This window comes from Hyperoodon ampullatus (assembly GCF_949752795.1).
Source record: "Hyperoodon ampullatus genome assembly, chromosome: 13".
NCBI lineage: Eukaryota > Metazoa > Chordata > Mammalia > Artiodactyla > Ziphiidae > Hyperoodon > Hyperoodon ampullatus.
Window position 1 is genome coordinate 16,490,626 of NC_136926.1, and position 24,126 is coordinate 16,514,751.

At 37.1% G+C, this 24,126-nt stretch overlaps 2 protein-coding genes across 2 annotated transcripts in view; one reads left to right on the forward strand and one right to left on the reverse strand.

Annotated features, from left to right (window-relative positions):
• NAA25 (N-alpha-acetyltransferase 25, NatB auxiliary subunit) overlaps positions 1-24,126 on the forward strand; it is a 74,829-nt gene that overhangs the window by 18,746 nt on the left and 31,957 nt on the right. The window contains exons 5-13 of the mRNA XM_079717343.1: positions 3,510-3,584; positions 4,938-5,045; positions 5,630-5,708; positions 9,311-9,422; positions 10,447-10,536; positions 11,840-12,009; positions 14,147-14,259; positions 21,014-21,221; positions 22,045-22,134. Coding sequence (XP_079573469.1) covers positions 3,510-3,584; positions 4,938-5,045; positions 5,630-5,708; positions 9,311-9,422; positions 10,447-10,536; positions 11,840-12,009; positions 14,147-14,259; positions 21,014-21,221; positions 22,045-22,134 — 1,045 coding nt within the window. The remainder of the gene's footprint in view (positions 1-3,509; positions 3,585-4,937; positions 5,046-5,629; positions 5,709-9,310; positions 9,423-10,446; positions 10,537-11,839; positions 12,010-14,146; positions 14,260-21,013; positions 21,222-22,044; positions 22,135-24,126) is intronic.
• LOC307062143 (large ribosomal subunit protein eL22-like) lies at positions 6,568-7,327 on the reverse strand (the record flags this gene model as incomplete). The annotated part of the gene is made up of 2 exons (XM_079717671.1): positions 6,568-6,596; positions 6,973-7,327. The coding sequence occupies 2 exons, from the start codon at positions 7,325-7,327 to the stop codon at positions 6,568-6,570; spliced, it is 384 nt and encodes a 127-aa protein (XP_079573797.1).

Sequence of the window (24,126 nt, forward strand, 5' to 3'; positions counted from 1 at the left end):
TCTTGTTGTGGAGCATGGTCTCTAGGCACGCAGGCTTCAGTAGTTGTGGTGCACAGGCTTAGTAGCTCCGTGGCATGTGGGATCTTCCCGGACCAGGGCTCGAACCCATGTCCCCTGTATTGGCAGGCGGATTCTTAACCACTGAGCCACCAGGGAAGCCCCCAGGAATATGTTTTAAGTAAAGTATATTAAATGTACATTAATACAGACATAGTGAAAGAAATTATAGTTCACCTATATGGTAGAAAAAAATACAACACCCTGCCCCCCCCAAATGGTACTGTGTGTCTTTATTTGTTGACATAGAAAGATATTCCCAATATATGTTAAGTGAGAAGAGCAGGTTTTAAAATGGCCTTCTCTCACTCCCCTCCCATCCACCCTTCCTTATTAAGTGTATGTATCGAAATGTTGCCAGGATATAGGGCTGTGGATGCTTTCCATCTTAATTTCTGTTCTTTCTTTTTTTTTTTTTAAGCATGTGTTCATTTTATGATCCCACGAAATATATTTTTGAAATATATATTATACACACACTTATAAAATAACAAAAAGTACAAGTTCATGCAATAGCAATATTAAGGTAAATTTTGAAAAAGGGAGAAAAATAATCTGCCACTTGAACAGATTATATTTTTGTATGGTTTAACTTTACATGTTGCCAGAGGTATATACAATTTTGCATCTTGCTTTTTGGAGACATTGCTTTGATGTGGCTTAGTAGTTATGGTTTCTTAATATGTTTTAACCATAGCTTGCTTTTGCATTATTTTAGTCTAATATGTTGGAAGAATGGAGTCCTCTAGTGTTAAATGTCTTAGAATGGAACGTCTGATTTTTATTCTGCCTTTGTTGCTGCTTAAGGTAGTTACAGTTCTTAGCTTATATGTATGCTTATTTTGAAAGGGGAATGTCAGTCTGGGGTAATAGGTATTTTATAAATTACATGTTATGTTTCATAAGGGCTTTTGTTTTGTTCACTGATGAATCCTCACTTATCACTTATAATAGCATCTGCATGATAAACGTTTGTTAAATAAATGAGTGATTTGCATAAACTGGTGGAGGTAGGAGGGAGGGAAGCCAGGGAATCAGAAGATTTAAGGACTTCTGCCCCACAGATCATGTCTGGCAGGTAAATTTAAAACCACCTTGAATAAAGAGTTGCTAGTCATTCATGTGGTAACTAGACTTTCCTTTTTCTGTAAGTGACATTCCTATTCTCTGAGTCACCAGTTTGCAGCCATGTTTTTCAGATTTCTCTCTGGTCAAAAGTTTTCTGTAGCAGCAGAATGCTATCACCTATAAGATAGTAGGGTGTGAGCATGAAATTTCTCTTTTATGTTAAAAGTTCATGTTAATTTAATATTCTATTCCTTTTTATTTCTGTGTGTCATTATAAAAATGTTTTCTTTCCCCAAGTTATCAAATAAAATTGGTTTTCTAACACTTTCCATTTCATTTCTCCAGTTTGGTGTTAAGAGCAGGGACCTCAAGCCATTCTAGACTCTCCTTCTCATCCTCTATGTGTCCATTTTGTCTCCAGATCATCTTGATTTTACCTCCACAGTGTCTTTGAGGTCTCTCTCTCTCTCTCTCTCTTTTTTTTTTTTTTTTTGTGGCCACGGGGCTTTCTGGATCTTAGTTCCTGGATCAGGGATCAAACCCATGCCCTCAGCAGTGGGAGCTCAGAATCCTAATCACTGGACTGCCAGGGAATTCCCTGAGGTTTCTTTTTCTATTTGATCTACCTCATCCTGGTTTAGTTCTTCATTGCCTCACCTCTTATTTCTCCCTATTTTCTTTCTTCACAGTAGTGCTAAAATACTCTTCCTAGAAGAGTATAGATTTATACATATCACTCGCTTACTCTGTATAGACTCCTTTTGGAATGCCTTATAACAAAGGTACCTCTGTCTACGTTTTAGCCCTTTTCCCTTCTCCTGCTCTTAATTTTTTGTTTCAGCTAGATGTCCTACTTGTTCTTGTCAACATATATCTTTTCTTTCTTTAATGTTTTTGTTTAATTACTCATTTTGCTCCTACTTCGAATTGATTCACTCACTTATCCATTCACCCCAAATAATTGTATTATTTGTATATGTATTCTTTTTTTTTTTTTTTTTTTTGCGGTATGTGGGCCTCTCACTGTTGTGGCCTCTCCCGTTGCGGAGCACAGGCTCCGGACACACAGGCCCAGCGGCCATGGCTCACGGGCCTAGCCGCTCCACGGCATGTGGGATCTTCCCAGACCGGGGCACGAACCCGTTTCCCCTGCATCGGCAGGCGGACTCTCAACTACTGCGCCACCAGGGAAGCCCTTGTATATGTATTCTTACCCCCCATCTTTGCCTATAGACATTCTGTTTGACCTTCAAGGTCCATCTGAAAGACTGCTACTTTGGAGAATTCTCTTCCCTACTTTTCCTTAAAAACAGAAAAAGAAAGGAATAAACAAACTTACTAACCTTGCCTTCCTTGGAAACACCCTAGTGTGGTGTTTTTGTATAGGGTGTTTTTGTTTTTGTTTTTGTTTTTTTTTCTTTGGCCGTGCCGCTGTGCTTGTGGGATATTATTAGTTCCCTGACCAGGGATCGAACCCGGCCCCGGTGGTGGAAGTGCTGAGTCCTAACCACTGGACCACCAGGGAATTCCCTGTATAGGATGTTTATTTTTATTGCCAAGAATATTTTAGTCGTTTGAATATTTGTCTTATCTCTTTCCCTCACTTTTAAGTGCCTTGGGGATCGGGACTCAATTTTTGTATCCTTGGCAGGAATAGACATTTCCTTCCACTTAATAGGGGCTCCATGTATTTTTTTCAGGTGGATTGAAGATAGGCAAAAGATTAAAAAATAAAATAGTAACTGTGATAATTAGCTGACAGAGTTCTTAGCATTGATTACTAGTTGGCAATTATGGACAAATTCTCAGTTTTACATGAATAGATCTACTTTGCTCCTTTGTGCCATGTTCCTACTTCTAAGTATTTGCATATTATACATTTCACAATGAGAGGGTTCAGTTCTAATTAATGGTGTATTGAAAGAACCTGAATATTTTCGTAACCTAAGAATTATTTTTTGAATTATGTTAGAGTAATTTTGTCTGATTTTGAAGTTTAAGTATACTGTCTGGATTTCTTTGTTTTACTATAACTGATTAGTGCAATGGCTTCAGTAAAGTTTATTGATATACATTCATAACCTAACTTTTGTTTTTGCTTGGTAGTCTACCAGAACTATATTGGATTGCAGTATTCTCTAGGAACACTGGGCTTCAGTTTGAGAAAATCTGATTCAAAAGGTGAAATAGCATTCTTGATGTTGTAAAAATTCACCTCTATTGTTATCCTATAGAGAACATCCATCAAGTTACTAGGCACTTACAGTAACCAGCATATGTAAATTGCTATTTTCCTAGGAAACTTCTTGCCACATGTCTAGGTCATTAATTACCCTCTGTATGATGTTTTCTAAATTAAGTATTTATGGCTCTCTGTCTTTCAGGCTGGCATGGCTCTATATAAGATTGTCCCCAAAAACCCTTACTACTTTTGGTCTGTGATGAGCTTAATAATGCAAGTGAGTATGGCATTCAGAATGGGATTGAGATTTGTGTTTTTTTTGTTTTTTTTGCGGTACGCGGGCCTCTCACTGTTGTGGCCTCTCCCGTTGCGGAGCACAGGCTCCGGACGCCCAGGCTCAACGGCCATGGCTCATGGGCCCAGCTGCTCCACAGCATGTGGGATCTTCCTGGACCGGGGCACGAACCCGTGTCCCCTGCATCGGCAGGCGGACTCTCAACCACTGTGCCACCAGGGAAGCCCGAGATTTGTTTTTATTTTTGTATATAGTAATTGTCCTTAATGTGTCCTCTGAACATCTTGGGTAATGTGTTGCAGCATGTGTCAAATAGGGATGTGACATATTGTCAGTTGATTTTTTTGAGTTGAGGAGTTTTAGTATTCTTTTTGAGTTGATATATTGGTTTATTTGTGTGTAGCACAGAGTGTATTTCCCCTGAATCTTAGATCCATTACTGGGTTACTTGATCAAGTATGAGCCTCGAAATGTTTGATATTTTAACTTGAGGTTTGTCTTTAAGGCACTATGGTTGGTTGTTGAACAGATCGTTGAACTGGGTGACCTTGTTTCATCACTTCTGCTTTCTGAGCCTCAGTCTGCTCTTTTGCAGAATGGAGATGCTCATCTCCCAGAGCAGCTATAAGTAAAAATAAGATACTGTGTATGAGAGGATGGGGAGGAAGGAGTTAAAATGTAGCAGTTAAGAATAGAGAGGCTCTGGAGTTAAAATGTAGCAGTTAAGAACAGAGAGTCTCTGGGTTCAGACAGGTCTGCTTTCAAACATTGGCTTCACCGTGTCTCTTGAGCTGTTGGGGAATCTTTTAACCTTAGTTTAGCTATAAAATAAGCATAATAGCTACCCTGAAAGGTTGTTTTCAGGGGGTAAATGAGCTCTGAGCAGAATCTTTGGCAATGTTAAAATGATTAATATCATGCTAAGGTAACTGTAGCTAATAGTAAGCCATACTATAAATAGAAGGAATTGGCATTTTCCTTCTAATATGTGAAGGTCTCAAGAAGACATCTCAAAGGTTTTTGACTTTTCAAATACCTGGTACGCTTTATATATACTAAATAGTATAAACATATCCCCTCTTAACATATTTCTAGAAAAAAATGTATGAATGGCCTAATATTTAAAAGTTAGGTCATATTGTGGAAACTATGTATTTCAAGAATGCATAAGATAAGAATCTTTAGTAAAGAAATCTCCTATAAAGCAAACCACTCTCAAGTTCAAATTAGGTCTGATATTTGACATAGTGGGTTGATAATTATGTGCCAGAGTCACAATAATGGTCTGCATGGTAATAATATAAATAGTGCAAACATTTATCTTTTCTCCTTTAGTCTATATCAGCGCAGGATGAAAACCTCTCAAAAACGATGTTTCTGCCCCTTGCTGAGAGAATGGTAGAAAAAATGGTAAAAGAGGACAAGATAGAAGCAGAGGCTGAAGTGAGTAATTTAAGCCCCACTTTGTATTTGCATGTTTTTTTTTTGCAGTATGCGAGCCTCTCACTGTTGTGGCCTCTCCCGTTGCGGAGCACAGGCTCCGGACGCGCAGGCTCAGCGGCCATAGCTCACAGGCCCAGCCGCTCCGCGGCATGTGGGATCTTCCTGGACCGGGGCACGAACCCGCGTCCCCTGCATCGGCAGGCGGACTCTCAACCACTGTGCCACCAGGGAAGTCCCTGTATTTGCATGTTTTTGATGTTATTACAATATTATGAACTGTTGCTTTATTCCATTTAGAGAACTGGGTCCTCACTCTTGCCTTTTGTGTAAATGTGAAGCTTTGGAACTCCCCAGCCTAGGTATAGTGAGTGAGGAACTGTTTCTAGCATGTTTCCAGAACGTACTCTCTGCCGAGATATAGATAGGAGAGATACTATGGTCTGATTCTCTCACTGTTAATTTCATCTTATTAGAAGATCAGTGTTCTTTTCTGTTAGATAGCTTTTTAAAAACACACAAATGGCTTGTCTTTTTATTATTGAAAAGTTTCAATGGTTTCACTTCTTGTTTGTTTTTTTTGTAAGGTTGAACTTTATTATATGATCCTAGAACGTTTGGGAAAGTACCAGGAAGCCTTGGATGTCATCAGAGGAAAATTAGGAGGTAATTTTTAGAGTTTTCTTAAAGATTTTTTTGTTTTGTTTTCCTATTTAAACATGACAAATTTTATTGTGGAAAATTTCTTCTACATACAGAAACAAAGATATAAAGACTTTAAAAAATCACTTGCGATCATTTTAGATTCTTTCAGGTTTTTCTGTATTTATTTTTTAAAAATAATTTTTAGTTGAAAATAATTCATGGGGACTTCCCTAGTGGTCCAGTGGTTAAGACTTCGTGTTTACGATGCAGGGGGCCTGGGTTCGATCCCCGGTCAGAGAACTAGATCCTGCATGCCACAGTTAATATCCCGCATGCCGCAGCTAAAGATCCCGCATGCTACAAGGAAGATCCCACACACGGCAACGAAGATCCCATGTGCCGCATCTAAGACCTGGCATAGCTGAATGAATGAATGAATGAATGAATGAAAATAATTCATGGATTCAGAAAATTCAGGGAGTATGATTTTACCCCAGATCTCCAACCCTCTGCCCTCTACATCCTTCTCCAGTTACCTGTTCTGTGTATCCTTCTAAAGTAGTATCTTTCCCCTCCCCCTTCCCTTTTTTTTGTTTTTGGGGTCCTAAGTTTTATTCAAGAACTCATACAAAATATTCCAGATAATTGAGTTTTGTTTTGTTTTATTTTGGGTTTTTTTTTTTTTTTTTTATGTGGACCATTTTTTTTAAAGTCTTTATTGAATTTGTTACAACACTGCTTCTGCTTTATGTTTTGGTTTTTTGGCCATGAGGCATGTGGGATCTTAGTTCCCTGACCTGGGATCAAACCTGCACCCCCTGCATTGGAAGGTGAAGTCTTAACTACTGGACCGCCAGGGAGGTCCCCAGATAATTGAGTTTTAATCCTCATCTTCCTCCTCTTCCTCATCTTTTTTTTTTAAAAAAATAAATTTATTTATTTATTTATTTTCGGCTGCTTTGGGTCCTCATTGCTGCACGCGGGCTTTCTCTAGTTGCAGAGATTGGGGGCTACTCTTCGTTGCAGTGTGTGGGCTTCTCATTGCAGTGGCTTCTTTTGTTGTGGAGCATGGACTCTAGGCGTTCAGGCTTCAGTAGTTGTGGCACGTGGGCTTCAGTAGTTGTTGCTCGAGGGCTCTAGAGTGCAGGCTCAGTAGTTGTGGCGCATGGGCTTAGTTGCTCCGCAGCGTGTGGGATCTTCCCGGACCAGGGCTCAAACCCGTGTCCCCTGCGTTGGCAGGCAGATTCTTAACCACTGCGCCACCAGGGAAGCCCTTCTTCTGCACCTTGAGTAGTCTGAAAGTAATGCAGTTTGTAACTTTCTTTGCTGTTAGCAACTACGTGTAACCAATCACATAGGTTATTCTTCACATATTTTTTGGTGAGATATTTCAAATACCTTTTGGAAAAAGCCACCTCAGAAGTTACAGTAATCTTGCTTTTGCTTCTTTTGTTTGTTACAACACCTCCACCAAGATTCCCAGCTTTTCCATTCACTTTGATTCTCTCCTGAAGAAACTGCTCAAAATTGGCCGCATCCATGATTCTATCTTCTACAGGATGGGTACCGTCAAGAGTAAACTTCAGGACCTGCTTCTTTTTTTTGCCCCCCTTCGCCACAAACTTTCTCCCAGGCGCCATGGTGGCAGCGGAGGCAGAAAGGGGCTCCCCACTTTTTTAAACCACAATTGAGAACATACTGTACCTTGACTCTAAGAGTAATCTTACTCTGCACAATGTTCTTATTAAATATTTTTTTCTTTAAAATTTTTAAATGTTTATTCTGTCTGTCCTATGAAGGCATTTGAGTTTGTGACCTTTTCTCTGCATACTCTTAGACCCATTGTTTTTTTACCTAAACAGTGTGTCTTAGAGATATACCTCACTACCTCACTCTCTTTAATGGCTGCCCAGTGTTCCATAGTATACATGTAGACAGTTTACTACATAGCTCATCCTTGAAGGGTATTTAGGCTATTTGCAAGGAACATCTTTGCTATAAACCAAATTGCCCTCTAAGAGGGTACAGTGTGCATTTCCACCAGCTGTATTTGCTATTAGATTGTAAGAGGGCCTGTTTCTTTGCATATTTACCCACCTATATTCTCAAAATGTTAGATCAAACTTCTAAAAAAATATTTATTTATTTGGCTGGGCCGTATCTTCGTTGCCATATGCTGGATCTTCCTTGCCGCATGTGGGATCTTTAGTTGTGGCATGTGAACTCTTAGTTGCGTCACATGGGATCTAGTTTCATGACCAGGGATCAAACCCAGGCCCCTTGCATTGAGAGCGTGGAGTCAGCCACTGGCCCACCAGGGAAGTCCCATATCAAACCTTTTATGTTTTTCAATGAGATAGGTAAAACATTCCTTACAGTTTTTATTTAGTTATGAGGGAGGGTAATTATTTCTTCATTTGCTTAAAAGCCATTAATATTTTCTTTTTCTCTGAGCTGCTTTTTCGTATCCTTTCCCTATTTCTAAAAATTTGGTTAATCTGCTTATTGATTTGCAAGAGTACTTTACATGTTAAAGAAGTTAGCTCTTTTCCATTGTTGTGAAAATACTTCCTCCTTTGTTGGAAAACTGATTTGTATGAACTTCATAGATAACGTTAACTATTCCCTTATTTTTGGACACTTATGAGATTTTGGTTCCTAAATATTTACACATCTTTGATTTCCTTAGGAGAAATTCGTGGGAATGCAGTTATCGTTTTGACAACCCTGGTTTTTTAATTGTGCCTTTATGGTTATTGGGAGTAACTAACTGTAGATGAGTAGCCTCAGAACTCTCATTAGGTCCAGCCATTATAAAGACTTTGCTTTTTACAAGTATGTATATCCTTTACTAGACTTTGTGCTATCACAAAACTGTAATAGTAACTGAGTTAACTACTTTAATTATATAAAATGTAGGAAGAGTTTTGTTTTTGTTTTTATTTTTATTTTTAATGTTACTCTCTAACGTCAGCCTCCTTGCAGGTGGGTACAAGTCAACTTTCTGTTTTTATTCAGTTAGGTTGTAGTTGTATGCATAGTTACAATTTAGATTCTCTATAGAAAATTCATAATGTAATTGTTGGCATCCTTAATCTGCTAAACCATTCTAAAAGGACAGGGCATATCTAATTTGGTCAGAAATATAGTCCTAGTTTTTTTGTTCCCAGCTGTTGGAAGAGTTTGATTCATCTCTGTTCTTTTTTTATCTTCCTCATAACATCTCCCCTTTCTCATCTCATTCCAGTCCAAGCTTATTCAATGTTTTGGAAATATATGGATGGTCTGTTTATGGTCTAAATATATCAGGTCTAAATATACCAGTCCTTAGATGCTGTTGGGATTTTATGTGTATCCCACATACTAGATCCTCAACTCAAGACATTCTGGATCCTTGTATTTTACAGAAAAAAAGGATTAAAAAGTTTAGTATCAGAAATATACGATTTTTCCTTTCAGGAATGTAATCTTTAGTGAGATAGTAGTTTGTATCTAATAGTGGTCCCATTTTCTAAGAGAGTGAATTAGAAAATGTGACAGTTTCCTTCTTGTATATGGATTTTGTTCTGGTTTCTGAGCAGAAATGAAACCAGCTTACCAACTTTTATAACTTTTAATTGTAGAGAAGTTAACAAGTGAGATTCAGAGTCGGGAAAATAAATGCATGGCTATGTACAAGAAGCTGAGCAGGTGGCCAGAGTGCAATGCCCTTTCTCGGCGCCTCTTACTGAAAAAGTAAGTAGATGCTTCTTTTTGGACTATGAGACTGGAGTGGGGCTTTCAGGTCTCACCATTGATTTTTTTGGTCTGTATCTTTTGAGATTTCTGGGCATAAAGTGAAATCTTTTAGTTGTGTGTTCTGGATATATTTTTAAAGTTTTTAATGAGCCTTCATCTTTTTTTTTTTTTTTTTTTTTTTTTGCGGTACGCGGGCCTCTCACTGTTGTGGCTTCTCCCATTGCGGAGCACAGGCTCCGGACGTGCAGGCTCAGCGGCCATGGCTCATGGGCCTAGCCGCTCCGCGGCATGTGGGATCTTCCCGGACCGAGGCGCGAACCCGTGTCCCCTGCATCGGCAGGCGGACTCTCAACCACTGCGCCACCAGGGAAGCCCAAGCCTTCATCTTTCAATAAAGAGGCGTAATGGAACTTATGCCACCAGAGTGCTAAGTATTCAGAATGAATGCTGAAAAGTCATTAATTTGTCAAACTCAATATTGGTCTAAAAGAGAGAGCCTTCCCTTAGCCCCCCTAGAAAGCACTAATGTGGGTAGTTTTCTGTTAAGAATATTAGTTTTTTATTAAGGACTGCATGAGCTTTTTAAAATTTTTTTTTAATTTATTTTGGCTGCGCCGGGTCTTATTTGCGGCTCGCGGGATCTTTGTTGCGGCAGGCAGACTTCTTAGTTGTGGCATGCATGCAGGATCTAGTTTCCCGACTAGGGATTGAACCGAGCCCCCTGCATTGGGAGTGCGGAGTCTCATCCACTGGGCCACCAGGGAAGTCCTGAGAATATTATTTTTTTAGACCTGGTCATTTTATTGAAGGAAAGAGTAGTTTCTTGAAAGTGTTTGACTTTGAAAATGCCTCTGGAGTTGTTGCCCTTTTAGGGCTGTAGAAGAAACCCAGAGGGAAGGTTGGGCTTCTCCTAGTAAAGACTAAAATATAACTTAGAAAATAAGTTGAATAACATGGTTCCTCAGGCAGATTTGTCACAACTTGGGTTTAATCCTGTGTGCACCATTCAATCTGATTTTAGCTCAGATGACTGGCAGTTCTATCTGACTTATTTCGATTCTGTCTTTCGACTGATTGAAGAAGCCTGGACTCCTCCTGCTGAAGGTGAACAGTAAGTTGTCTTCTTTCCTGAATTACAACACTTTTTAGTATGGTGTAGCAAAATGATTTCATTGTAATTCTAATTGAATTCTCTTTTTCTGTCTCAATAATGTATCCCTTTCAAAGCAAGACATTTTTTCCATTTTTTTTGTTTTGTTTTGTTTTGTTTTGTTTTTTGCGGTACGTGGGCCTCTCACTGTTGTGGCTTCTCCCGTTGCGGAGCACAGACTCCGGACGCGCAGGCTCAGCGGCCATGGCTCACGGGCCTAGCCGCTCCGCGGCATGTGGGATCTTCCCGGACCGGGGCATGAACCCGTGTCCCCTGCCTCAGCAGGCGGACTCTCAACCACTGTGCCACCAGGGGAGCCCCATTTTTTCCATTTTTAAATTTTAAAATAAATACGTGTTCATTGTAAAAATCTTAAATTAGTACAGAAATGTGTGGTGTAGAAAGTGTTAGTTCCTAGTTTTCCTATCATCCCAGGATGATTTTTTTCTTTTTCCAGTTTTATTGAGATGTAATTGACACAGAAATAACTCTTCATAACAGTTTGGTGTCTTCCAGATTTATTTGGAGAAGACAGTTTGGTGTCTTTTCTTCCAAATTTATTTATATTATGCATATACTAATATAATTATTCTTATTTAACATAAGAATGCAATTATGTTAGATGTAATGGTTTACAACTTTGTATTTCACCCCCTAAAGTGTATCTTGGGCATCTTTCCATATATGGTGCATACAGATCTGATTAATTCTTTTTAATGACTTAAGAGAACTCCATTTTAGAAATGTACCAAATTCATTTAATCTGTCTGCTGTTAATAGATACTTGTTGCTACTTCCTGTTTTGGGGGCTATTACAGACAATACAACAATAAATATAAATGGGCTCTTTTAAAAAAGTGAATAACAAAATAAGATTTATGATACCAATTATGAACTGAGGCTTACTTTATAATATTAAGTAAGTCATCTAATTTTTCTCAGCCTCATTTTTCTAGCAATAAAATTTACTTGTTTTTAATTAGGTAATATTTTATATATGCAAAATTTTTCATTCTTTTTTTAAGAAAGAGAGGTGGTTAGTCACTCTGCAATAATCAAATGCCAAAATTGGGAGGAATCATATGCCATGTTAACTGTCAGAATATGCTCATATTTCTCTTTTATTCTAATTTGTGTTGTTTTATAATTATCAAAATACTTTCTGTTATTTTTAATTTGTTTCTTAAAATCAATTTGGCTTGACTTTAAGTTTTAGGATGGACAATAGAGGCACAAAATACCTTTTTCATGTGTTTACACCTAGCTCTTTAGAAGGAGAAGTACATTATTCTGCAGAAGAGGCTGTGAGATTTATAGAAGATCGGATAACAGAAGAATCTAAAAGTTCTCGCCATCTCCGAGGACCATATCTAGCTAAACTGGAGCTGATTAGACGTTTACGACGTCAAGGTTTTAATGATGAGTACAAACTGGGTAAGAAGCTGTAATGATATTTGGGAACCCTGGAGAAGATACAGGGATGCCCTCAGTACCCAAGTGCAGTATCTATTCTCTGAAGCCTACAGTGATAAACTTGTGTTTGAGAAGCAAATGTCTTCATAACCTGAACATATTAACTAATGAATGAATCACTTATAAAATTAGCCCTCAGTCACACATGCAACTCGGCTTAACTTTAGCATCTCTCCCTATTCCACCAGAGTCTTTGTCAGGCGTTCTTTTGCTGACCCAGCAATAATGTCAAAATCAATTTCAAAGTAAATAGCCAGTTTTATAAAAGTTTCAGGATTTCAAGAAGTGAATGAAAGGTTTCTTGAAAATCTACTCTAAGCACTCACAAAACCATTGACGAAATAACATCTGGCAGAGTTAGAGCAGTTAAAGAGCAGTTAACAGTTGAGAAAATTTATTAGGACAATGGCAAGATGGGAGAAAAGTATGATTTGGATAGTAAAGCATTAAGAGAGGCCTTCAGGAAATTTGATGAAGCCCTTAGAGGTTTTTGTAAAATGGTTCTTTTTGAGTGTACTGCATAAGAAGTAAATGTTGTCATATTGTACTAATTCACAGTTTTGTGGGGAAAAAAGCACCACTCCCCCCAAAATCAGTAATTCTTTGCTCATACTAAGAATTAGCTTTAGTTTTAATTATACCCTAAATTTTTTAAGTTTAGGAGAATAAACTTTAAAATTTTTTTAGTTTCATTTTTTTAAGATAAAGCTCCAAAGAAAACTTTTTTTCCCACTCATCATTATAGAAATTTAGTTCTGATTAAGAAGGGTTTTTTAGGGACCAGTTGTCCTGAGATGATGAGCACTTCTCAATACCTAAAACCTATCCTAGAACATCTTTGTCCATTTTAATCATGTAATTAATGTTCTTTGCAGCTCATTCTAAAATTAACTGTGGCTATCTCTTTGTCATTCCCTATGTAGATTATTTATAACCAATTTTGAATTTCATGTTGACTTCTTTCTTTGGGTCTACCTCAATCACTTTAGTTGGTGTTTGTTTCAGAATTGCAAATGAAAAGTTTTATATGACCTTCAGCAAAATATTGTTAAAGTATATTGCAAAGAACTGCTTTCTTCAGATTTCCCTGATGGTCCAGTAGTTAGGACACCATGCTTCCACTGCAGGGGACCTGGGTTCGATCCTTGGTTGGGGAACTAGGATCCCACAAGCCGCCTGATGTGGCCCCAAAAAAAGAGTTGCTTTCTTTCCAAAGCTGGATATAAAACTGTTTGGATCTGCTTTCATACTTCCTATATTCATCCCTTGTCTTTCTCTTCTCTCTCACCAGCCTGAATCTTACAAATTGGTGAATCTTACAAATTTGTCTCCACACACACAAAATATTTTTTTCTTTTTTTTTTTTTACCAGACCAGTGAGTGATTCTTAGGCTCTTTTGGATCACAGAGGCCTGTGAGAATCTGATTAAAGCCATGGAATCTCTGTTCCCAGAAATGTGTGAGCAGGAGCCAAGACCTAAAATCTTACAGAGACCTTGTTAAAAATCTCTGCTTCCTAAATCTAGTCCAATTTGAGAGTATTTTACTTTTATTATTTTTATTTTTAATTTGAGGAAAAATAAAATGAAATGGTAGCTTTCTGCATATCCATGTTTAAATTTTCCATAGTGAGTGACTTTGGAGTTATTGGCCCGTGGCTCTTCCCATTTATTTTCTCTTCTGTTGGTGTGCCTGTTAACATACACTACCTTTCATTTAGTTAACATACATTTAATATTTGTTAAGTAGTTCAGGAACTGTGGAGAAAAGCATGTTTGTTTAATGTTTGCATATGAACTTGTCTTTATTTAAACTTTAATGAAAACTTTTAAACTATTTAAACTTCAATTGAATGAAAAACTTCACATTTCCTCAGTGTAATAACAGGTAAACTGAGTTTGCAAGATTCAACTCCTTTTTAGTATTTATTTTTAAACTGGCAAGCTATCTTCCGGCCCTCATTGTCATCCTCATTCTCATTCAAGCAAAATTTTCATTTAATTGAAATAAATGTTTTTCAAGTCAGGCTTCTCACTTAAATTAGAGATTGCTTCAGTCCATGAATAATTTAGTGATATTTCCCCCCCCTCTCTCTTAGGTGATCCAGAAGAATTAATGTTCCAGTATTTTAAAAAGTTTGGGGATAAACCTTGTTGTTTCACAGACCTCAAGGTGTTTGTTGACCTCTTGCCTGCTACACAGTGTACAAAAGTAAGCAGAGTTCTGTTGGGTACCTGTATTTATTGCAACTAGGTTAAGTGTTTGGGTTTCCTTTCTAAAATGGGTGAAAGTGGTGAACATGAGATATCAAGATATTGCTCTACCAAGCCAAGTAGTCTAGGTGCTATCAGATTAAAGGCATGATTTCTTGTAAAGTTGAGCCGCAATGAGAATAAACCCCTGGTAGATAATTGGATTCTTCTGTTGTGTGTGTGTGTATGTATGTATGTATGTGTATATATATATATTTTTTTTTTGAGAAAATTGTAGATATACATGCAGTTGTAAGAGAAATAGTACAGAGAGATCTGTATACCCTTCACCCACTTTGTCCCAATGGTAAGATCTAGCATAACTATAGTATAGTGTCATAATCAGGAAACTGACATTGATAAAATCCACTGGCCTTATTCAGATTTCATCAATTTTACATGCATTCATTTGTGTGTATGTGTGGTGTGTTTGTGTGTGTATATTTAGTGCTGTATATAGTGCGTATGGATTCATGTGACCACCACCTAGACAAGATGCATAGTAGTTTCACCACCAGGGTCCCTCCATGTGCTCCCTACATTTTTTTACCCACAGCCACCTCCCTGTATCTCCTCCTTTCCCCATCCCTCTCCCTCAGCAACTACTGATACTATCTGCTTCTATAATTTTGTCATTTTAAGAATGTTATATAATGGAATCATATTATTTGTAACCTTTTGAGATTGACTTTCTTTACTCAGCGTAATTCCCTGGAGATTCATCATGTTGTTACGTGTACCATGTCCATTGCTTTTTATTGCTGAATAGTATTCCATGGTATGGATGTACCACGATTCCTTTAACTTGTTGAAGAACATGTGGGTGTGTCCAGTTTTTGGCTATTACAAATACAGCTGCTGTGAACATTTGTATGCAGGTTTTTTTATGGGAACCTAAGTCTTCATTTCTCTGAGAAAAATGCCCAGTAGTTCAGTTGTGGGGTCTTATGGTAGCTGCACATTTAGTTTTTTAAAGAAAATGGCCAGACTTTTCCACAGTGGCTATATCTTTTAAATTCCCGTTAGCAATGTATGAGTCATCTGGTTTCTCTGCATCCTCATCAACATTAGGTGTTGTCACTATTTTTTATTTTAGCCATTCTAGTAAGTGTGTAGTGATGTTTCATTATGGTTTTAATGTACATTTCCCTAATGGTTAATGCTGTTGAATATTTTTTCATGTGCTAACTTGCCATCTGTATTTTCTCCTCAGTGAAGTGTCTGTTATTGTCTTTTGCTCATTTTCTAGTTGATTTGTTTTTTTACTGTTGAGTTTTGAGAGTTCTTTAGATATTCTAGATACAAGTCCTTTGTCAGATATGTGGTTTCAAATATTTTCTCCCAGTCTGTACCTTGTCTTATCATCCTCTTTACAAGATCCTTTGCAGAGCAAAGTTTTTTGTTTTGTTTTGTTTTGTTTTTTGCCATGCCATGCAACTTGCGGGATCTTAGTTCCCCATCCAGGGATCTAACCCAGGCCCCGGCAGTGAAAGCACTGAGTCCTAACCACTGCACCACCAGGGAATTCTCACAGCAAAGTTTTAAAGTTTGATGAAGTCCGGTGGACTTTCCTTTTAATATCTTGTCTCTGATTTGCTCAAAACTGTAGCAGTTAATTGCTCATTATGTCTAATCATGATTCATTCTTGCTGAAGCAGTCTGAGACTCTAAATCTAAGGGATTTTTAAAAAATAAACTTGAAGACCTAAATAGACATTTCTCCAAAGAAGACATACAGATGACCAGCAGGCACATGAAAAGATGCACAACATCGCTAATTATTAGAGAAATGCAAATCAAAACTACAATGAGGTATCACCTCATACCAGTCAGAATGGCCTTCATCAAAAAGTCTGCAAATAATAAATGCTGGAGAGGGTGTGGAGAAAAGGGAACCCTCCTACACTGCTGGTAGGAATGTAAATTGGTACAGCCACTATGGAAAACAGTAGGAAGTTCCTTAAATAATTGAAAATAGAACTACCATATGATCCAGCAATCTAACTCCTGGGCATATATCCAGAAAAGATGAAAACTCTATTTTGAAAAGATATACACACCCCAGTGTTCATAGCAACACTGTTTACAATAGTGAAGACATGGAAGCAACCTAAGTGTTTATCAACATATGAGTGTATAAAGAAGATGTTGTATATATATATATATATATATATATATACAGTGAAATATTACTAAGCCATAAAAAAGAATGAAATATTGCCATTTGCAGCACCATGGTTGGACCTAGAGATTATCACACTAAATGAAGTAAGTCAGACAAAGAAAAATATATGATATCACTTATATGTGGAATCTAAAAAATAATACAAATGAACTTATTTACAAAACAGAAACAGACTCACAGATGTAGAAAACAAACTTATGGTTACCAAGTGGGAAAGGTGGGGGAAGGGATAAATTAGGAGTATGGGATTAACAGATACAGACTACTATAGTAAAATAGATAAAAAGAATTTACTGTATAGCACAGGGAACTATATTCAGTATCTTGTAATAATCTATAATGGAAAAGAATCTGCAAAAAATACATAGCCAAATCACTTTTCTGTATACCTGCAACTAATACAGTATTGTAGCTCAACTATACTTCAATAAAATTAAAGAAAAACATCCTTTAATTTTGGAATAACTTTACAGGAAAGTTGTAAAGATAGTAAAGAAGGTTATACTCTACCCTTCGCCCAGCTTTCCCCAACATTAACATCTTAAATTACAGTGGTACATTTGTCAAAACTAAGAAACTAACTTTGGTACATTACTGTTAACTGGCCTCTAGACTTTATTTATATTTCTGTAGCTCTTCCATTAATGTCCTTTTTCTTTTCTGGGATCTAAGCCTGGGTACCATATTGTAGTTAATTTGTCATTTATTGGGAGTTTTTGATGTGATAGAATCAATGTAAATCAATTATATGTATATCAGCATCATGTAAAGAAATACTGATATGTATCAAGAGAGTCTGTGACTTTGGTCAGCTTTACTCATAAAAAACTCTAATTAGTGAAGGTTGGAAGTCTTGCTATCACGGGGCTACCACAACTTGTTTTTCCAGAAAGCCTCTATCATCCCCATATGGAATGAGTGAAACTCAGTGGGAGCACAGTGGCAATGACTAGAGTATTTGTTTCGTGACCATATCCTTAGCTCACCAGCACTTGATACTTTGGCAGTCTTGAGGTTACACATCTAGGGCAGATGGAGCAGTGCATTCCCAAACTGTTAAGGAGCCAGTGGTCTCTACTGGGTTCTGAAATGACTACCACTGTTCACTTTGGTTTAGAAAAAGTTGTTCTTGGGTTGCTGTGCTTATAGGGCACAGGCTAAGCTTTAGAAGTTTTCTAGATAAATTGTAACATATCCAGAAAAGAGGGTTCTGGGTTATAGAAAGACTTGAAAGCCTATGAGAGAGAAATGGTTGAGTGGAAGAGAGAGGTTTGGTATGGTGATGACAGAGTACTTTATTTCTCATTATTTGAAAAGCTCTCCTGTAGAAGAGGGAAGAGAACAGGGCCAGCAAGAAGTTGTTGCAGGGAATTAAGAATTTGGCTCAGTGAGAGAAAGATCTTTTTTATAGTCACAATTCTCTAAAAAACACAGTGTGTGAGTTTCATGTTACTGGAGGGATTTAAGCAGAAAATAGAACCACGTGGGAGAGATTCATTCACTAAGTGTTTGTCGCACATATTATGTGCTAAGTGCTAAGGTAAGGAATGATTGATCATGTTTTATAGTGCTTACTGTCTTGTAAGTTAAAGCATCAAATGATGGGAAAGCATTAGAGGAATGTTTATATCGCATTTAGCTGAGATTCATATAGGTTTGCTAGCATAAATTTTAGTACCAGAAGCTCTACTTATTGGCATGTTTGAAAATCTTAGATCACCTCTGTGACCCCATATACTAATAATCTACTGGGAGGAACCCTCTAGAAATAGTGAAATACTAGCAGTGATGAGGTGGTCATTGTTCAGTGAGACAAAGGATTTAAAGCTGTTGCAGTGAGTTTTGTAGTCCTGTGTAAATCTTTAATTGAGAGGGGTAATTTTGCTGCCACAACTTTTTAAATGTAGGATGACTTCAATAGCTAAAAATCTTGCCACTCAGCAGTATGTTTGTCAGAGGATTGCAAACTGTCCAAGTAAGGTTCAGACTGAGAACTGTTGTCCCAATGAATTAGGAGATGCATTCTAAAATGGGACTGGTCCCTAAGAAGGGGCCATTGAGTCCAGTTATCCTGAAGAAGCTCACCCATCGAGACGTTTTTATATTTTGTTTACTTTGCCTTGGGGTTTTAAGCTAACAATAAAATAATCCCAGTTTTTAAAGAAGCTTTTTGTGTAGCAGTGAAACTGTACAGACTAGAATAGCAAATGAACGTATTGTTTCATGACAAAACCTGTTCGGAAGATTCTTTAGCATTCAATAAAGAAGGCCTTAATAATAAACATAACTAGTATATAAAATGGCTTACAAGAATGGAAGAGCTGGCAATAGAAATTATATAGGCATTTAATCAAAAACATGAATACTAGTGCCACAGTTTCTTTGTTACAAATGTGATTACCTGATCATAATAATTAACATTAAAATTCATACAATTGTAGAAAATTGAAGTCATTACAGATGTGAAACTGCATGTTGAGTAGGGTTTTTATTTTAATTTAATTTTTGTTTCCAAAAATTACATGTATAAAATTGAAAAAGTCAAATAGTGCTAGAAGGCTTATATTGAAAAACAATTGCAGCTCTTTGCCTTTTCCAGCCCTGATTCTGGCTCTGTACAGGCAAATCACTTTCAACCCTTAACTGCTTCTTCTGTTATTTAACTCCATATTTCTAAATTATAGGCTTATTTAGCTATTTGTTTATTTTTACAGTTATAGTCTTCACCTATTGGTATCTTACTGTGGAAGGCAATAACTTCATTCATAACATCCCACTTCTCCCCTTACCTACTTTTCCCCCAGTATAGTTTAGTAATTCTGCAGTATTTATATTTTAATGACTAAATATTCACAGCTGAGCCACTTTGTATATGGAGATTACCTTTCTTAACTTTCTTTCTTGGAGTTAATATTTTTTTGTTCAGTTCACCCCAGTCAATCTGACAGAACCATAAAAGTTTAAAACTCCTCTTAGTGTATTCTGAAACATGAGGTAATAGATCTGTTCCATTCTCCCCTTGAGTCTACAGTGTCTCTGGTTCAGTATCTCCCGGGGGTAAAGAAAACCCGTGGCTTCTGCCGGGTTTAGGAAGTCAGTCAGTGAGCTTGGGGAGGGGTCTAATTTCTTAGAATTTAGCAAATTCTTCTGTTTCAGTCCCACCAGCACTTTAGCTTTCAGACGTACCTCTCGCCCTTAATTTCTGAGTCTTCCAAGGTTCTGTGGCTGGAAGAGGCTGCTGCTTATTGGTGGTCTCCCCATTCATACTGTTGGATTTCAGCTTTCTTGGCCCTATACATTGGTTATTACTTACCACCTGCCCTTCTGCTTTTTATCTTTTGAAATCTTGTTAATGTTTATTATTTGCTGTCATCTCTTCACATGTTCTTGATCCTTTTGGGTTGATTCCTTTTTTGTTCTTTACTGTCATCCTAATAGGATCTTGGAAGGGAGTGAAAATAGCTGTTTTTTTTTTTTTGCTTTAAAAATAGTTTATTAGTTTTGGATCACAAAATATAGGGAAGACACAAGGGTGATGCCTGTGACCCCTTGGCTGCACTTCCCGTCCATAAACACCTTTTAGAACCCCAGACTCGTGCTGCCCAAGCATTCTCTCACATCCTAACAGCTGCAGAGTATAGTATACGACCATATGGGAAGTTTAAACAGACACCCTGTACGTGATGCAGGGGTCCCTTCTCACTTTTGCCAATATTGCAAATGTACTGGTTGTGGAACTGGTGTTTTTAAAAATTTATACCGAATTTAGAGAATTAAAAACATTTTATTGCAAGATGTTACCATTGGTGTGGAATTTCCTGGCAGTCCAGTGGTTAGGGCTTCACGCTTCCACTGCAGGGGGCATGGGTTCAATACCTGGTCAGGGAACTAAGATCCCGCATGCCACGCAGTACGGCCACAGGAAAAAAAAATGTTACCATTAGGAAAAACTGGGTGAAGGGTACACAGGATCTGTCTGTGTTATTTCTTACAATTGCGTGCAAATCTATAATTATCTCAAAATTAAAGCTTTAATCAAAAAAACAATTTAAGGCTATTGGCAGGACAACCGTTCCTTTCAATGTATAATGTTTCCTTTAAGAATTTATTTGTAGTATATCAATATAATAGGTTTGTTTTGGGGTAATTGTTCTTTCTTACAGTCTTCCTAATTAAACTTTTTCATTGCTACATTACATATTATGTCAATGTGTTGTAATTTAGGAAACATTTTCACAGTTCTTTTAATCTTTTAGTGCATATACTACATGGTATTAACATAATACTTTTGGCCAGCAATGAATGCGTGTGCCAGTTTCACTGGAGTTTTACCAGCACTGTGTGCTGTTAGAAGTGTTTTTGTTTTGGCAATTTTGGTAGATAGAAAATGGTATACTAAAGGGGTTTTAATTTGTATTTTTTCTTGATACCTTTTTCTAGACCATTTCAGTATTTGTTAATTGTGGCCTACTAAAGACTAGTTCTGTTTTGAGACCTGTACTTCTTTTTTTTTCTTTCAACTTTGCAGTTTATTAATCAGTTACTTGGAGTTGTTCCTTTGTCAACACCAACAGAGGATAAGCTGGCACTGCCTGCTGACATCAGAGCTCTGCAGCAACATTTGTGTGTGGTGCAGCTGACGAGGTTACTTGGCTTGTACCACATGATGGATAAAAATCAGAAATTGAGTGTGGTCAGAGAATTGATGTTAAGGTACCAGCATGGACTAGAATTTGGTGAGCAGCCTTTCAAAATGTGCAGTAGTTCCTTGATCTGCTAAGATTTAGAAGTCAGTTTTTTATCTCTCATAGCATGCTGTTGTAATGCTTTTGGCAAGGAAAATATTTTGTCAAGTGGGAACACTATCCAGGTAATAAAATGCAAAGCCTTTCTTAAGCTTGGAGTTTTAAAAATTATAATTGGCTCCCAGATATCCATATTCTTCCTGATCTGGCCAGCCAACTCTTAATCACAGTGGGGCTCAGATGAATGGCAGAGTTTATGATAATTGTCATATTTTCTGCTTATAGGCCTTAATATTCTAAATATATAGACTGTGTAAATGAACAAAAAGAATTGTAAATTGTGAGATAAATATTTAGTTTAGAAGTAGATGATCTTCAGATTGCTTAGATATGTGTGATAAAATATAAATTATCTGACTAGATGATATTAGTATTTCTCTAACTGTATTCTAAAAAATTAGGTGAAGTAATGAGCATAATATTACATTAGTTGTACATGGCTCTTGGATTCTGTTCTTTTCTTCACCTAAAACCTCCTTCCAAATCTTGCTGCTCTCCTTTTGGGACCATTTGGAATACCACCTCTATTCTGGAACCCTTCCTTCTGCTCCAGCTGAGTGTGGTCTCACCTTCTTTTGACTCTTTTGATTCATGGCTTATATTTTTCTTCTGGTATTTACTCCATTCTTACTAGTTTCTTTTCCTCTTTTTCTCTTCTTCCTCCTGTCACTTTCTTGCTTTAAAAAAACTCCTTTGGGGCAGTAATAATTGAACAAATCTTAAAATACAGATATGATTTTTTTTTTCCCTATAGGGAAATCCTGTTTGAAAACCGAATTGCAATTTTCAGACTATTACTGTCTCCTTGCTGTCCATGTGCTTATTGATATATGGAGAGAAACAGGTAAAGAGCAGTGATTTCAGTTTAACTTTACTCTTTGTTTTTATTGACTATAAATCCTTAGACTAAGTATATAATCCAAGAATTTGATTTATGCTTTTAGGTTTTTCTTCCTTGCCCTTCTCCAGGGTGCTTCTAGAAGAACCAAAGTCTCCAAGTATCCTCCTCTCTGTAATCAGGATAATCTTAAATCAGTGGATATCTGTTCTGTTTTAAAATATTTCTGAATAGTGAGTAAACAACCTATTACAAAGTTACAATAATTAAAATACAGAGAAACTGATTCAGAGATAGATATATGGGTCCATGGAATGAAATAGCCATTTTTGTTCACTTCAATTTATATAGGAAAATACACTTTTTTTGGAATATAGTTCAGATTAGCCCATTTAAGACAAATATATACTGCATGGTAAAGGAAGCATCATGAGTCATTAAGCAAGAGAAGGATGATTCAGCAGATGGTACTGAGATTGCCTTTTCTTTAGGTCTCACCTTCTGACGTTTTCTCTTATTAGCGGTTTTTGAGAAAGAATAACTTTAGCTACTTATTGCATATTATTCATGAGAATAAACTGCAGAAGAAACAGGGCTGGGAGACAGTGCTGTGCAAGACAGACACAACCCTGCCCTCATGGGTCATTTAACCAAGCACTCAATTTTGATACTATCTTCCTCATGCTTAAAATCCTTCAGATATGCCCTATTTTCCTGAGGATAAAGGTCAGCCTTATTAGGATGGTTTACAATGCTCTCTATAATCTAGTGTCTGTCTACATCTCCAGATTCTTAGTACTTAAAGCCCTGAATCTACTTTTTGGTTGTTTTTTTTTTTTTTGCTACTATCACTGAACATCATGTTACCTCTCTTTGAAATAACTTTCTTACCTCCTTCATCTCACTTTTACTCAAACAGTGCCTCTGACAAGCCTCTCTTGATTTCACCCCCTTCCTCATTGCAGATTTTATGCCCCTTCTGAACTTTTGTAGGACGTTGTGTATATCCATATGATAGTACTTGTTATACTGTATTGTACCGGGGATGGGGATGAAATCCTTTCATCAGAGTACTTGGTATCTGGAACCCCACATTCAGGAGGTTGCATAGGCCTGTAAAAGTCATCTTAATGTAAAACCATTAATGAACTGACTACTTAGTAATTTGGCCCCTACTCAGATACCCTTCCCCACTTATTCCTGGCATCTATTCTTGCTCATAGTGACTGTGGCTTTGCTAATCTCTTGTTTTTGGAGCAAGATATCTGACCATATAATAGTAATAACAGTTAAGAGTCGTGGATCATCAGACACTTGAAAGTGCTTTATATGAATTAGCTAATTTTAAACCTTGTAACAATACAGTTAAGATTGTTACAGTTTTACAGAGGTGGGAAATACAGGGCAGAGAGAAAGAAGTTAGGTGGGTTGTCCAAAATCATGCAGTGCAAATACATAGGAAGTTCTAGATATTATATATATATATATAGATGCAAGGTTTCTTGAAGTCAGTGAAAGTGATGTTGAATGTTCCAGTTGTAGGCTGGAACAATAGTCATTGTTCAAGGTAGATCTGACAAAAATTAGAAATGTATAGAAAATTGGTGAGGATGTTGAAAGAGACTGATTTGAATGTGACAGGATTAAGAAGAGCATTTTAAGATTAAATTGATGATGCTCTCAAATATTTTTTGCAAAAAAGCATTTCTTTATGATTGTGCTACAAAAATAAAATGGGGAGTGAAGGATGTCATTTTTTCTCCTCTAGTTTTATTGAGCTATAATTGATACATTGTATTAGTTTAAGGTATACAATATAGTGATATATTGCAAAATGATCACAATAAGTTTAGTTAAAGTCCATCACCTCACATAGCTACTTTTTTTTTCATTGTGATGAGAACTATTAACATCTATTCTCTTAGCAACTTTCAAATACACAGTACAGTGTGGTTAACTATAGTCACCATACTGTACATTATATCCCCAGAATTTATT